General features: G+C 40.9%; 1 protein-coding gene across 5 annotated transcripts in view; it reads left to right on the top strand.

Moving 5' to 3' along the window:
- Positions 1-14,239, top strand: part of kcnq3 (potassium voltage-gated channel, KQT-like subfamily, member 3) — a 55,521-nt gene extending 41,282 nt beyond the window's left edge. For 2 of the 5 annotated variants that reach the window (XM_044135186.1, XM_044135187.1), the window contains 10 exons: positions 141-251; positions 431-526; positions 608-702; positions 1,578-1,604; positions 3,595-3,794; positions 3,871-3,976; positions 6,621-6,752; positions 6,836-6,931; positions 7,016-7,103; positions 7,369-14,239. In XM_044135186.1, coding sequence (XP_043991121.1) covers positions 141-251; positions 431-526; positions 608-702; positions 1,578-1,604; positions 3,595-3,794; positions 3,871-3,976; positions 6,621-6,752; positions 6,836-6,931; positions 7,016-7,103; positions 7,369-8,022 — 1,605 coding nt within the window. In that variant the 3' untranslated portion in view covers positions 8,023-14,239. Of the gene's footprint in view, positions 1-140; positions 252-430; positions 527-607; positions 703-1,577; positions 1,605-3,594; positions 3,795-3,870; positions 3,977-6,620; positions 6,753-6,835; positions 6,932-7,015; positions 7,104-7,282 lie in introns of all 5 variants that reach the window. The other 3 variants (XM_044135188.1, XM_044135190.1, XM_044135189.1) reach the window with 3 other exon arrangements.
- Positions 14,240-16,052: the final 1,813 nt, after the last annotated feature.

Raw genomic sequence — 16,052 nt, 5'->3', positions numbered from 1 at the left:
TATAAAGTTTCAGGTTTATAAAACTTCGGTTTTCTCCCCATTAAATCCGTTGTTCTTCCTGATAAAAGTTTTCCTGTGGATCTGCTCTGACCTCTTCAGGAGTCTGAGTTCATGTTTCTGTTTTTATTTCTCTCCTGCAGATCACGCTGACCACCATCGGTTACGGAGACAAAACCCCAAAGACCTGGGCTGGGAGGCTGCTAGCCGGCACGTTCGCTCTGATCGGAGTTTCCTTCTTCGCTTTGCCTGCTGTGAGTTTGGAGTTATGATCATTATGACGAAGGTTAAATTAACAAAATGAGAATATAAAAGGACGTTTCCTTACATTAACAGTTAAATAAAAGGAACAGAAGTGTAGCGAAACAGAAATCTGACAGATGAGACGTTTATTAATGTTTTTGTGAAGCTGTTGCTCTGGTTCTGGCTGCAGGGGATTCTGGGTTCTGGTTTGGCTCTGAAGGTCCAGGAGCAGCACAGACAGAAGCACTTTGAGAAGCGCCGCCACCCGGCAGCCGGACTCATCCAGGTCAGAGATCAGACCGCCGAACCGGTGCTGTCTGGTTCTGTGTATCACCAGAATCCTGAAGCTGTTCTGTGTTGAATCCAGTCGGCCTGGCGGTATTACTCCACCAATCCAATCAGGGAAGATCTTATTGCCACGTGGAGATTTTATGAAACCATCATCTCTCTTCCCTGCTTCAGGTACGAACCTCCATCTGTTCCCCCGTTAACGCTGCAGGTTGTAACTTCTATAAAAAATAGATCTTTTATAAAAATACGTCACCATGTCATGACAGTTTATGAGACACATAATGTGTGAAAACATGGAGCTCCAGTGTTAATCAGAACCAACCAATAAGAGCCAGGAGGCGGGGCTTAGCGCTGTCAATCACCGCTGCAGCTACCTGAGCCTGTCATGAAAGCTATGGCTAGTTAGCGTAGCTAAAGATGACAGCAGATAAACATTAACATGAAGTTGTTTCTCCTCAATTAGCTCAGCGAGTACATGAGCTTGATTGACAGCGCTAAGCCCCTCCTCCTCGCTCTGATTGCTGCATCTCTTCAGAGGAAATAGTAGCTCATGGAGGAAATCGATCTTTTCTCAGATTGTCTCAGCAAACTGTTCACACATGGCGACAATAAATGTGTAAAAATATATTTATAAAAGTTACATAATGCAGCTTTAAACAAACGTTTTCATGTTTTCCTCCCAAACTGTCAGATTCATTCTTACATTTTAAAGTCTTTTAGGTAATTTATACGCTCTAAGATCAATAAACTTTAAACTGTGAAGAACATTTAACACTGGAACATTTTAAATATTCAAATTAATAAAACCAATAAAATGAATTATCTCTGTAAACAGAGTGAAGACGTTTTCATCCAGAGGAAAACAATCAATCATTCAGATGGAGATTATTGAGCTTGTTTTAATTTATCATGATAAATTAAAACATTGTTTACGCTGCGTGTTGCTCCTGTTGGATGCTGCACTGATCATTTAGTTGTTTGAGTTTTTCCAGATAAATGCCAGAGTTTGAGTTTTTATTTGGTGACTTTCTGTCTCTGTCTGACAGGAAGGACACCTTGGAGGCCATGGTCAGGTAGGTCACTGAGCTCCTGCAGAGACGCTGTAAATTACAGAGCTGTGCCTACAGTAAAGACTTTAATTAGGCCACCAGCTAAAGAGAGAAAATAATGAACATTTCCTAAAATATCCCGCCCAGCCGTCTTTAAATAGCTTCGTATATTAATCCATGACTGGGATGAATGGCTCTGGGAAGAAGTTGATATTGAACGCCCACTCATTCTGTTGCTCTCGTTTTGACTTTAACTTTAGGCTGAGGACTAATTAGTGAGTCCATTAGTCCAGACTGAATGATTCAGGTTCATTAATTGAAGGCAGAAATTGTTTCCCGTCATCAGCTCAGGGACAGTCATGACTTCCTTCAGCCCATAAAACGTCAAAATTACACTGAAAATATTTGAAAATAAAAAATGCTTTTAACCACTTTTGGTGCTGAATTGTCTCTGACGTGTCCAGATTTAATTTTTCTCGTCTGAGTTGTGATGGGTTGATTTTCTGATCAATACCTGATAAATTGATCAGAGTTTTGGTTTTGAAGTCTTTCTGAGTTTCTTCTCCTTCCTCCACTCCGCCTGCGTCTCACTTCTCTGGTTTCATTTATTCTCTCAGCTCCTCATTAAACAGCCTGATTATTTTTTATCTTTGTTTTTCATTTTCTATCACACTGCTGGGAAAAACCTGCATGAATTTTGAGAACATGGAGACTATAAAGCATGCGATCTGAACAAAGACCCGGAGAGGATCTGGGTCGGACTTCATCTGGAGCTTTGAGGGAAGAGGTGGACTTCGTCCAGAAACTACGGCAGCGCTGGCAGCTTCGTGCTCTTTGTGATTTTTTGCGTTTCTCAACAGTTTGGTGGCTAATCTGGGATCTTTTCCCTGCAATGTGAACAGAAAACGATCCTCCATCTGAGAGCTGGATGAGTTTTGCTGCCAGCAGATCCTTTCAGATCTTCTCCATTCCAGTTTATTGTGATTTCTTTTATCTCTATCAAGTTTAGTCTTGTTGTTGGAAATAAGCACAAAACGTTGGGTCTTGGACTATCTGGGTTGTTTTTTTCTGCTGTTGTGTCGCCTCGTTTAGAGAGATCTGTGGATAATCACGTCCCATTTTCTGCTCTTTATTCGCCGAGGAGCGTTTGGAAAGAAGATTCCCTCTTCCTTTAAAGCGTTCCCTTTCTGCAGCCTCTCAGCGCTGTAATCTGCCGTCCCCATTCTGCCTCAGGCCACATAGAGGCTCATATTGTGTCCGCTGTGGGAGCAAAGTCGCTGAGAGCGCTCCACGTTTCAGAGCCTCGTTTGGGCCGGCGGCGGCTCCGGTTACTGCTCCACCTCCCCGCCTCTTCGAAGGGACACAGGAGTCTTATTTTACCCAGAAAGCTGCGTCTTTGTGTTGCCAAATATTGTCACAAGACAAGACAGCTGAAGACCTTCAGCCTGATATGCAGAACCAGCAGATCCTGAAGAAACTCTGGATGTAAAGAGAAAAGATGTTTGCAGTAGCATGCAGGTCCATCTTCAACATTAATAATGGAACATGACCAACATACATGAGGATTATTGGGGATTATTGAGGATTATTGATGATGGAAACAAAATGTTTTCTCAGTTGGTGACTGTGTGTGTTTTTATGAGGTGAATCACTTCCAGGAGCCTTGCTGCTGAGAAGTTATATAGAAATAAATTTGATTGATTGATTGATTGATAGGCTGTCATGGAAAAGTTCCGTATTTTTGTCCATTTCAGATTAAAATAATTGTAGTTGTTAAAACATTTTGCAATAAAATATTTTGTCAGATTTTGCCACAGCTGTGAAATCCTAATACACAATTCTTTCATACTTACTACAAATGTTTGAACATGTATATTTTAGTGTTGCTCCTGCCTGAATGGTTGCAGTAAAAACTCTTTTCTCCTTCATAATTCAGCCCTTGTTCAGTATTGTCAGCATGACACACGATGTAAATATTAAAGGTTTGGTGACCTGCTCCTTTCCTCCACCTCAGTCAGAAGGTTAGTTTGCTGGAACGAGTTCGCAATTCCAACGCGAGAACGTCATTGGGGCTGGTCAGGAAGGCCACGGTTAACGCCGAGTCCATCGAGGAGAGTCCCTCCAAGGAGCCCAAACCTGCCGGCTTCACTAACCGCGAACGCTTCCGGACCGCCTTCCGGATGAAGGGCTACACGCTGCGGCAGAGCTCTGAAGGTCAGAGTGCCGACCGCAGGAGGACGTCACCGCCAGCGGTCAGTTTACTTCATGGAGTCTGCTGTTTGTCTTCCAGATACTGGAGGCCTTGCAGACCCAGTCTTAGAGGACCGGGGCTTCCCGCCAGAGATCCTCCTGGAGGAGATGATCCCCACGCTGAAACTGGTCATCAGGGCAGTCAGGTCCGGAGAAATCATTCTCACTTTCCAGTGGTCCTGAACTTTGAGCTTGAATCTGTTAAAACAATCAAGTCTAGAGAGAAAACCTGAAAAGGTCTTTGCCTTGTTTCCACTGAGCGGTGCGGCAGGGGTCGGTGCGGGTCGGCACGATATTTTATGTCCAGTAGAGAATGTTTCCATGTTGGACTTTCATTGGGCGGGTTGGGTTAAACCCAAACACCTACCGTTGCATCACACTAGAGCAATAACAAACATGAAGAAAACCGTTTTCCTGTCCCAATCAAAGGATTCGTAGCTCTGCTCATTTTCCCGTAGACCTACAACTGAAGGGTCTCCAGGAACGGAGTGGTACGGACGGTTGTATGGTCCGCTTACAGACAAAAGTACGTACCACTGACCCATGCCATACCGTTCAGCAGAAACGACATCAGAGAGCCTGGAGAACCAGTGATCAGTGACACGTCAGAAGATAACAGGAAGGTCTGATGGTTTGAAGGAAATTACAGAGTCATCCGTCCATCCCATCTCTGGTGCTGATGTCTAAAGGTCAGTGGTGAGAGGTGAGGGACATCCTGGACAGGTCACCAGTCCATCACAGGACACACAATCCTGGACTCACCCACCGCTGAAGACAGTTTGGACCAGTTAACGAAGCAGTCGTGTTTTCGGACTCGGAGGAAGAAACCAGTGAAACTATTCATGCCCAGAGAGAACATGTAGATTTCATGGAGAAAGACCCGGAGCTGGATCATAAAAGTCCTTAACAACCAGAGTCTGTAGAAAACACCAACTGGTTTGAATGAACATGTTATGACCAGAAAGGTTGTGGTCTCAACATGTTCTGCCCTGCAGCTCACAGGTTTTCCTTCTGCCACTGGAAACCACGATGTTTATCTTACTGTTCTGAAATAAAAGTTTGTTTTAGGTCAACAGTTTTCATATATAGCAGTCCATTCACTCTGTCCTGCCTTGGTGCGTTGCAATAGTCAGGCAGTATTAGATCAGTTTAACTGTATTACCAGTTAAAATGTTTCTTTTTTATCAAAACCTTTTTTGGTGAACAAGTTAAGGCTTCCAGGTGTTTTAGTGAAACTTCTCTCAGCTCCACGTGTAACAATGTAATTGGTCTCCAGGTCCAAGCGTGTGTGCTCAGTGTGACCTTTCCTTCAGCAATGCAAAGCTGGACGTGTCGACATCAGTGATGTAAACCAGAGCTCACACATGTTAACAGTCTCCTGGTGCATCTATAGGCCACACCGCTGACATAATGCAGGAATTCAATCTCGCGTGAAGACCTGTGAGATGAGTGATTAACCCTGTGAAAGCACTTCTTCCTCCCACCCCATTATGCTGGGGCTGAATGGCTCCCTGAAAGGGGAACTCAGACATGAAGGGTTTTGGTTTCAGGACCCCCAAGACTTTCTGCCAAACACAGGAGCTCCTGCAGCCGCTGAGGACTCTGGGAAGAGCTGAAGATAACAGCTCAGTGGGCGGCAAACAGACCTCAAAGACGAGCACGTGAAAGAACTGATGGATGACGGGACTGAACTCAAGTAGGGAAAGTGTCAACACCAAAGCAGGCGGTGTACGGTTCGCCTGAAAAAGGAGCTCCTGTCAGGTGACTGTTCAGTAAAAGACATTTTGGACTTGGCTCTAAGCCAGTGTTTCTCAATCCCAGTCCTCACGGGCCCTACATGTTTTAGGTGTGCCTTTCTGCCACTCACCTGACTTGAATAGGCGGATGATTAACAGACTTCTGTAGATCTTCATGCAGAGGAGGTCATGAAGTCATTTGAATCAGGTGTTTCTGAACAGAGACACATCTAAAATATGCATGGCAGTGGCCCTGAGGACTGGGAACATCAGTTTAAACCAAACTGGAGCACCAGCAGATTGGTCTGAACTCTGAGCCCTTTACCAGGCAGTCCTTAAGACGAACGTTATCCACTTGAGGGCACCGAGTTTAGACTGGAAGGATAGTGCCACCAATACAAGAACAGGACTGAGCAGATCCACAGTGCTTGTTTTCTTGTTGTTCCCTCCAATTCAGTCAAAGTCAACAGTGTTTAATTTGCTGCTCTGTCTGCATTACAGTCTTTAACTGGGGTGGTGAGATATGGATCTTGACCAAACAAAAAGAAATGCAAGAATCTGGGATGACCTCTTTCTATACGGTAAAGAGCTGAGATCCAGAAGTTTGGTAGTTTTTAGTCGTTTGGTGATACTGATGCCTCTTTGACATCTTCCCCTGGTGGTTTTGGGGAATTTCCCCCAAACAACCAACCCCAGGGCAGACATTGAACTTGCATCCTACATCTGAGCAATGACCAGCAAACATCAAAGTTAGGTTTGTTGGCCACTGAATTGCCCTCTGTGTTTGCATTACCCTGTGATGGATCACTGACCTGTCCAGGGTGCACAAGCCTTCGTGCCCAATGACTGTTGAAGATAGAAACCAGTCCCCACAATGGACGGATGTCCTGAGGAGTTTTCAGGTTTTGTATGACTCTTCTAACTTGTGTGGGTAGTTGTAGAAAACACTGACTGTTTTCGTTGGTGTAAGTAGTTGGGTAAAGTCCTGGAAGTTGCAAAACTTCAACAGATGCAGTTCCACAGTCAAATGCTGATCTTGGACTTTCCTTCACAGGATCATGCAATTTCTCTTGAACAAGAAGAGGTTTAAGGAAACTCTGAGGCCTTACGATGTCAAAGATGTGATTGAGCAGTACTCTGCTGGACATCTAGACATGCTCTGCAGAATTAAATACCTCCAGACCAGGTGAGCAGACACAACACATGTGGAGGAGTAAATCTGGTTAAATGCCTCATGTGTGCAGTGCTCAGCATGTTTCTTCTCTAAAGGATCGACATGATTCTTGCCCCTGGACCTCCCCTCACCCCAAAAAGCAAGAAGCCCCAGAAAACACCCTTTAACTACCCATCCAGTCAGTCACCCAGGTACTGCGACACCATTCTGTATCGCTGATGCTCTAGCATATAAAGGTGACACCGTCTTCATGTTCTTGTTTCTCTTTGTTTCAGGCAGGAGTCCTACTTAGCCAAAGCAACGTCCATGCCAGATACTGAAGACCAAAGCATGATGGGTAGATTTATCAGGGTGGAGAGGCAGGTGAGAGTTCAAACTGCAGAACAATAGATCAAAATGCCCCACGTCCCATCTATGGACTCTGATCTGCTTTTGTTGTGTTTTCATTGATTGTTCAATAAAAACTCCATTTATTCATAGTTGAAGGTCATGAAAACCTTCAAATCAATAAATTTAAAGGAGTAAAACGTGTTTCTGTTCAGAACCCTGAGAAGCGGCCGACCGTGTCCTTCATGGTTCTGGGCGGGTCAGTTTCCGGAGCTCATGGACGGATGTGTCTCTGTCTCAGGTGGAGGACATGGAGAAGAAGCTGGACTTCCTGGTGGACATGCACATCCAGCACACCGAGCACCTGCAGGTGGACTCGGCCGGCGACGCTCGGATGACCCTGGAGGCCTGCGACCAGACGGCGAACGGTGAGATCCGCCGGGTTTTCCTCAACTACTCCGAGGTGTTCCCTCAGATGTCATACCAGGTGCCTGTCAGCAAAGCGAACTCGGCCTGCAGCAGAGGGCGAGGCGGCAGGCAGGGGGTCGGGATGCCAGGCGGCGCGGCGCCGGCCGCCATCCCCACCTATACGGAGCGGCCGACCGTGTTGCCCATCAGCTCCCTGCAGGACTTGTCGGCGGGGCGGGGCAGGACCACAGGGTGCCGGGGGGGCGACTCGCCACTCTCGCTCCTGTCGGTGAACCACGAGGAGCTGGAGCGCTCGCCCAGCGGGTTCAGCATTTCCGGGGAGCGGGAGGGCGAGGCGGGGTTGGACCTGTCGATGGGGGCGGCGGTGGCGGCCGGGGAGGCCAGCTGGACGAGAACCAGGCCGAGCTACTTGGCCGAGGGCGAGACGGACACGGACACGGACCCCTTCACGCCCAGCGGGGGCGCCCTGCCACTCTCCTCCACCGGCGAGGGTTTCGGGGACGCAGAGTGGAACACGCCGCCCTGAAACACGACGTCGCCTCGACTCTGAGACCTTAAATCCAATCCATGCCTCTAAAACCCAGAACGCTGGGTCGAAGCCACACCTTATGGGGCGAATCTTTGGGACAAAGGTGGGTTTAATCCGCCTCGTTGCTGCGCGTTCTGAACGACCGGCCATCGACCCGCAGAGACCGGGCAACGAGTCCACCCCCACGGCAAAACAAAAAAAGGGAAAGCAGACCGTTTGTAAAGAAAAAACTGTGTACAGCGCACTCTTCACAGAAATTTAACTAAAAAAAGAACATTCTACAAAATATATACAGCCAAAAGCTTTACTGCTGCAAAGCCAACCGCACTGCATGTGACGCATGCGACTTCTAGTGTAGACACTGCAAATTTCAGGATATATCAGGAAAAAGAACAGAGATTGAATGGAAACTTATACCTGCTATGCCATTTTGTAACACTTATTTTTTATATGAAGACATCCTTGTTTCTGCATGTTTGCATGATGCTGCACCATTCCTGGGTGACCATTAGAGGGCGACACTGGAACCAAAAGTCTCCTGTCTGTTCCCGTTCCTCACTGTCTCGTCGTTTGATCCAAATATTCTTACATTTATGTTGTTTTGTTTTTGCTGGAAGTCATTCAGATTTACAAACTTACAGTCAGAAAATATTTGAAACACTAAATTTCTGATGCTTCGTTGGCACATGAATCCAGGGAACCGTCCATTTCATTAAACACATTCAACATAATGTTGGCCAACATGTGTAATACAAAGTCATAAAAACATACTGCTGGTTTTTACACCCCTTTGCTTTTTCCATGTTTGTCAGATTTAGTGATTTTTATTCTTAAAAATAAAAATCCACATAAACACAAAGTAAAACCAGGTTATTGAACTGTTTTGTAAAGTTGAAGTAAATATAAATATAAAGTTTCTACATTTTCACTACTGATTCTCTAAAGCACTGGGGATAAATTCAGCTCCATGGATGACAGCAGTGGGATTCGTTACATTTTCTTATTGAGTTCATTACAGGTTCTGTAATTAATTTAAAACCGTATATTGACAGAATAAGCAACAAATTCTCTTGAAAACCCATTTTTGCTGCTAAATTATTTAAGAAATAGAAATATGAGCCCAAAAACTAAGATCTTTATACTTTTTAATCTGTTATTTAGTTTATTAAACCATCAGATTGGAGCAAAATGTTATTCTGGCCAGGAAGTCCTGGACTGTGGATGCTAACATTAGCATTAGCTGCTACATGTTTAGCATTCAGATGTTATTTCAGGCTAGCATAGCCTCCCTGATAGGCTAACTCCTTTTAGCACGACTTAAACACAACAGTAGCCTTTCCCAGCGTCCAATCAGGTCGTTTATAGAGACGTTAACCCCAGAGGGAGGAGAAGCGACTTCATCGTCCATCGCTGCTGTTAGCGGATGTAGCTTGTGCATCAGATTCACAGGCCAGAGCAGAAACATGCAAACAAACCTTTATATGGACAAAAAAATGGGATTAATTTGGTTAATAAAGTGTGACAAGTTTCACAGAACAGAACAGAAAGTCCTGAAGGTAAAGTGTCTGGATCTGAACTGATTACATGGAGAAAAACCACCAGGTTCCTCCAAACACATGTGGAGAAAAAACTGGAAAATCTGAGGCTCCAGGGGATTCAGAGGCTGTGAAAACTTATGAATCCAATCATAAGAAACTTATGGTAGTAAAGAAACATTTAAACATCCTTATAAAAGCCTTTTAACCTTTAGATTATGTTTGTGGATCTTAGACTTCAGTCTTCATATTTCTGACAAAGTTTTAGAGGATCAGAAAACTTCATAATGTGAAAATAAATTTGAAATAAAAAAATAACTCGCACACAGAACCTGCACTTTCCAACTTTAATGGAGCATTTTGAGAGATTTATTCAAAACTTTCCCTAAAATGACCCCAAACAGAGAAATATAATTAATTCTAATTTATTTTGGATTGCCTGAATAATTTATTATTCTCAGTTTCTGCTTGATTTATAGGAAATGTTGCTCCATAAACCTATTTCTGAAATGTAAACAGCTTTAAAAAGTTAAATCTGAAGGCTTTTAAAGCTTTTCTACTTTAGTCGATGTTAATGTTGCCATTTTGAGGTCTAAAAATATTAATTTTAGAACATTTTCACTAAAGTTTACTGGGATTTTATGACGGAGCAACACAAAGTAGTTCATAATAGTGAAGAGGAAGGAAGCAATGCTTCGCTTTCAGTTTTCTGTAATAAATAATCAAGTCAATAAATTAATCCTCCTGTAATCGCTGCATAAAGTGGAACAATAAAGTTGTAATTTTACTGCGATTAGCTGGTGCATGTTTTAAAATTTAATTCTTTTTTTGCTATCAATGAAAGTAACGTATTTATTAAGAAAGTAATTAAATCTGCTGCTTAATCTTTTTTATATATTTTGAAAAGTTAAACAGTAAACTTATTATATGATCAAATAAATGGATATTTAGCTTTATTATGGAGCTGTTTGCTCTAAAATGGTTCAAAATTATTTAAATATACTAGGCCTTAATAAATCTAGAGTAGGAAATGTTATTTATTCTACTTTGCAATAAGACATTTATATATACTTAAAGTTTGTTAATTGTAATTAAATCTTGTTCTATTTGTAGTTTTGAAATCTGGATGTTATGAACAACCTGGAAACATTTTGAGGCCTGAACTGATTTTACTTCTTTATCTGTAGAATCACAGATTGTGACGTAAAACCTGACAAAACTTTATCTGAAGACTTGAATAATCACCAAGTCTCTGCTCTGCTTTTATGACTTCTTCTATAAACTCTATTTAACAATCTTACGGTTTTAAATTTTTGAAACGCTGTAGCTCTGCTCTACATTTTAAAAACAAAACATAGATTTATTAGGAAAACCAAAACTCCTTGGAGGGAAATTCAAACTTGTTTGTCTGTTTTTTGAGACGTCAGAAAATGTTTCCTCAGTTAATTCAGCAGTCAAGAATTTTATAACTTATAGGGAAGAGTTTGAATTTAATGGGGTTGTGTGGAGTAGCTATAAGTAGTCAGTTTTCTACCTACTAGATTGGACTCAGTGTGATCTCAGTGACTTGTTAAGGACATTAGTTAGTGTGAAGGTAGTGGATATAGCTAAAGTTGCTGTCACGCTAACAGAAAAGCCAACAGTCACGCTAATTTTCAAGATAATAAATGAGCTAACTGTAGAGCTAGCAGTTAGCCAGCAGTTAGCTAACACTGTTCGCCATGGGCCATTTGCTGGTCAGAAAACCTTTATGATTTGCTTGTTGTGCTCAGGGACCAAACTCACTGCTACTAGCAATACAAGCTAATGTTATTGTATTTTATACATTTATGCAGATTATAAGATTTATACGTTCTTATGACGTATAAAATGTCCTGGCAGGAAAATCTGATCCGGTTCATTCCAGCTTGAGTAACAGAAGCTAATCTTGACTGTTAGCTATGAAGCAAACAGATAACATTCAACTTTACAGTTACAGTTCTGCTAATTTAAAATCTATGCTAAATGTTAGAGCTTGAATCTAAAAGTTTCCAGTACAGAGGTGAGATGCTCACGTTCATTATTCCATCCTAAATTATTTTAGGACGGGAGTTTTGGACCAAGATGCATTTAGCAGCCCTGACAAATACAGGCAGAACAGTAACAGATACTGACTTCTTCTAGATACTTGAGTCAAACCCAGCAGTAAAAATTCAAACTGTTCCTTTAAAGTGGCTGTTAGTGATGCAGTAACTGGATGAGAGGAAACTCCAGAGAAAATTTATAAAACGTTTTACTATCTGCTTAACCTGCTGTACAGCAAATATAATCTGACATTTATAGAAAAACAAAATGTTGTAGGACTGGTTGTCACTGCACAGACTAGTCATTCATTCATTCATTCATTCATTCATTCATCCATCCATTCATTCATTCATTCATTCACTGTGCCTCAAGCACCGTCCAGAATGATTCAGTCATTCATGTTTTAGTGTTTCAGACTCTTCTCTTCACCCCTGCAGTTTAAAATCTGGTTTCTGTAAATCCGGTTCAGACGGTTTCTGCTGTTTTCAGACCCAACATGTAAAGTTTCTACTGTTTGTTTTTCTTCTTGTTCTGGTTGAAACTTTAAATGTTTTGATGTTTTCTTGTTCATTATTGTTCTTTAAAAAGTTTTGCACAACAATATCTTTGCTTTGCACTTCAGTTGTAGTTTATGAAACATCTTTAGCTGCATGCTGTACTTATTTCTTCCATCTGAAAGTCAACGAGTGGCTTCCTCTCAGATTGACTCACTGTTAAAATTTATTTTTTTAATTAGAGAAAATGTCTTCCATGACGGGAAACAAACTGCAAAAAGAATAATGCTACCAAAATTATGAAATAAAAATTCTCTTTATTTCACCTACTGAAAATATTCAGTAATATTTTATATTCAGTAAAAAGTGTTTCAAAATAAAATGCTAGCTTTACTTTTTGCAGTGAAAAATTGTCACTTTAATTTATTCTCACTTGAATTAAATTGATTTTGAGTTTTTATTACGTCGTCCATTTTATTTTATTTATTTTGTTTATTTGTTGCTGCATGTCTTTTCATTTTATCCGTTTTTTCTAAAACTTTTTCAAAAGAAGCAAAAAGTAAAGAAAAAGTCATAAATTCAAATAATTTAGTTCAAACTATCTGTTATTTTAACACAAAACAACATTTAGTAAAAGTTTGTCAGAACTCGGTTGATGATGTAATGACTTGTAATCAAATTAAAGGCACTTAAATCAGATTATCAGCAGATATTTTATAAAAACATTTGTCATTTCTTTCTGTTCATTTTACTTCATGTGGAGTTTTTTCCTCGTCATTCAGGATTTTAAAAAATGTTTTAAATCTGTTTCTCATCCTAACTGAGTTTTGATTTAAACAGATTTAAAGATAAAAATGTCTGAATCCAGGATAAATTTCTTCTTGTTTGTTTCTTTGCTGATTAATTGTAACTTGGTTTTTTTATTTTGTCACTTTCAGACTGAACATAAGATCAATATATTTCATTGATTGGTTTTTAATTTTCCATTTAAACTTTTGAATTGTTTTCTAGTTTGTTCAAGTTTAGTTATCATTTAAAAGTCAAACTGCTTTCTGTTCCTGCAGATTGTTTCTGTTTGTAATGAGGGAAAATTAGTTTTTAATTTCTGTTTCTTGGACTTTAATTTTTATTGTTGATTGAATTGGAATTAATTTTTACAGTCTGCGGTGGAAACGCTGCACAGTTTTTACATTTTCCACAGAACAATATCTGAACAAACTTTATGTTTTCTGCATCGTTCTACTGGTGAATGAGTGAAAATGAAACATCTGGACTCAGAAACATCAGAAACATCTGGACTCATCAGAAACATCAGAAACATCTGGACTCATCAGAAACATCAGAAACATCTGGACTCATCAGAAACATCAGAAACATCTGGACTCATCAGAAACATCTGGACTCATCAGAAACATCTGGCTCGGGTGAATTTGGGAAACATGCTGCACATGTTTTCTGTTTTTGCAGGAGGATGAAAGCCGGCCCACTTTAACGGATAATTAAAAAGAGAAACCATGACGACATCAAACTGTTTCATAACGATAAGCATCAAACTGCGGCGTTTTTCTTTGCGTTTAATAATCGTGATGAAAAAAAAGGAGCACTTTATGGCACCACTGCTGGACGAAATGTTGTTCTGATGAACGTTTGTTTTCCACGCTCAGCGGCTCTTCCTGCTCTCAACCTGTAATGTTGCTGGACGCTTTGATTGCTACTAATTATTTGTGCCTTGGCCTTTTGCAGTTATGATTTTCTCTCATGCTTTTCTCGCTGAGGTCGTCAAACTCCGAACGCGAACCCGTCTGTTCGGGCGGCGGCGCGACGGGACTCCGTCCCCGTATGAGGACGTTGGAGACGTTCCGCTGTCAGGCAGACTGACGTGAGGAAAAGACGGCAGCTTCTACAGAAACATTGTTATTCAGTTTCATTTAAGGAATGTTTGGACTGTTTTACACTAGTGGCCTTCAGAGCTCTGCATCATCTCATTTATTTCTCATTAGTTTGGAAAAAAAAACAAAAACTAAAGTTGCTGTTTTGATTCAAACCACTTTGTTGGTTTATGTTGTTTTTATGATATAATATGCAAATGTATTCTTACTTGATTTTTATTTTATTTTTGTGTTTTCAATTGCACCAGTTATTAATAAAGTAATAAACTGAACATTTTCTGAGTGTTTTTTCTCTTTGCTTCCATTAAATTCCCTGGAAACTTTCATGTTGTTTTTATAAAACTTTATTTTTTTCTGAACTGTTTCTGCTGCTTCCGTTTTATTTACATCAATATTACTGAATCTTTCAGAGTTTATAGTCTGTGGGAGTTTCTTTAAGTGTTTTCTGTTCCTCAAAGTTCAAGTTTTCAGTTAAAATATTAAATATGAAGGAAAATGTTTGATTTGGTGAAATCATAAATCTGGATGTTTGAACCAATCATTTAGTTTTTTGATTCAACATATTAAAACCATTTAGAATAAAAACTAGTGAAATATTTCCTGCAGGTTTCTGTGAATCATTTGACCAGCGGCTCAGTTACCGGACCGACATCAGGTTGGTTCTGATCCGGTTTTTATTGTTTGTTTTCTTTTAGTTTTATTTCATAAATTCTGCAGCTGGAGATCCGTTTCCTAAAATTGGCTGAAATCTGAATCATCACTAATTTTCTCCTTCAGCTCTTTCCACATGTTGTTTGTTCAGCAGAACCAGAACCAGTTTGTGCAACAGAACCAGAACCAATCGACGTCTGCACACAGTTCCTGTCAGGTTAACTTCTGGACTTTGACTACACCACTCCTGGTGAAATCAGAACTTTGATCTGGACTCAGTGATGCTGCAGATTTTCATCTTTTGGATAAAAACTATTGAGATAATATCTTAACTTCCTCCTCCTCCCTGGTGGACATTAACGAGCCAGAATAAATCTACTTTCTGAAATGTTCCTGTTGTCTCGGCGTTAGTCTCTCTTGCTCCCTCTACAGGTCAGTGTTGTGAATTGCAGCCGTTCTGCAGTTTTCCCTGGAGGTCTGGTGTTTCTTACAGCGAGCTGTTGGAGGTGGTGAAGGATCTGAATTATTCTGAATTCTCCAAGCCGCCGGCCTGCTGCCAACAGCTGCTGCTCAGAGGGGAGAAAACGGCCTAGTTGAATCCTCTGACCGCCGCTGTGTGTGTGACTCTCTGAAAGGTTTCATTCTGCACGGCTGAAACACGCCGTGAGGTTTTCCTTTGCAGAGATTCTGCTGAGGGTTGAAAAGTTTCTGCTGGATTTGAAGGTTTTCTTTTCCTCCTCGTGTTGCTGCAGCCTCCGTGTTGCTGCAGCCTCCGTGTTGCTGCAGCCGCCTGTTTGACGCTCTGCAGCATCATGGCAGCTCTCAGGAGGTTTCTGCTGCTTCCTCGCCTCTGGTTAATCTCCTGTGTTTCTGCAGCTTCACTCTTCATCCTCTTCAGCCAAGGTTGGTCATTTATTAGAAAATAATGAAAACTTATTTTACTGAATGTTTACTTTCTATTGTGAAGAAAAACCTGGTGCTTTTAGAATATTTATGCATAAAAGAATTAGAACTATAAAGATCTCTGTAGTTTTCATGTTTGCTGTCAAGAAGTTTAATAATCTTTATAAAAGTTGTAATCTTTGTTTCTGAACAGATTTTAGAAGCAGGATGCAAGACGAGCGACACAAGAGAGACTTTAATCATTTCTCAGGTATTTTCTTTCTTTCAAAGAGACTTTATTACAAATTTCTCCTGATAAATTTACAACTTTAGACACAAATTATTCAATAAATTTTAACAACTGACTGTCAGAAAATGAGCAAATGCTCCATCTCCTGTAATAAAATAAACTTTACATTTCTATCTGTTTAATTCCCAGGACTTTATTAATAATGTTTCTGTAAAATATTAAAGTTAAGGTCAGAAACTGAATGAAGCTCATAAGTTTCCTG

This window comes from Gambusia affinis, linkage group LG12, assembly GCF_019740435.1.
Source record: "Gambusia affinis linkage group LG12, SWU_Gaff_1.0, whole genome shotgun sequence".
Classification (NCBI taxonomy): Eukaryota; Metazoa; Chordata; class Actinopteri; order Cyprinodontiformes; family Poeciliidae; genus Gambusia; species Gambusia affinis.
The sequence above is the reverse complement of the archived record's forward strand: the minus strand, read 5'-3'. Positions and strand labels throughout refer to the sequence as shown.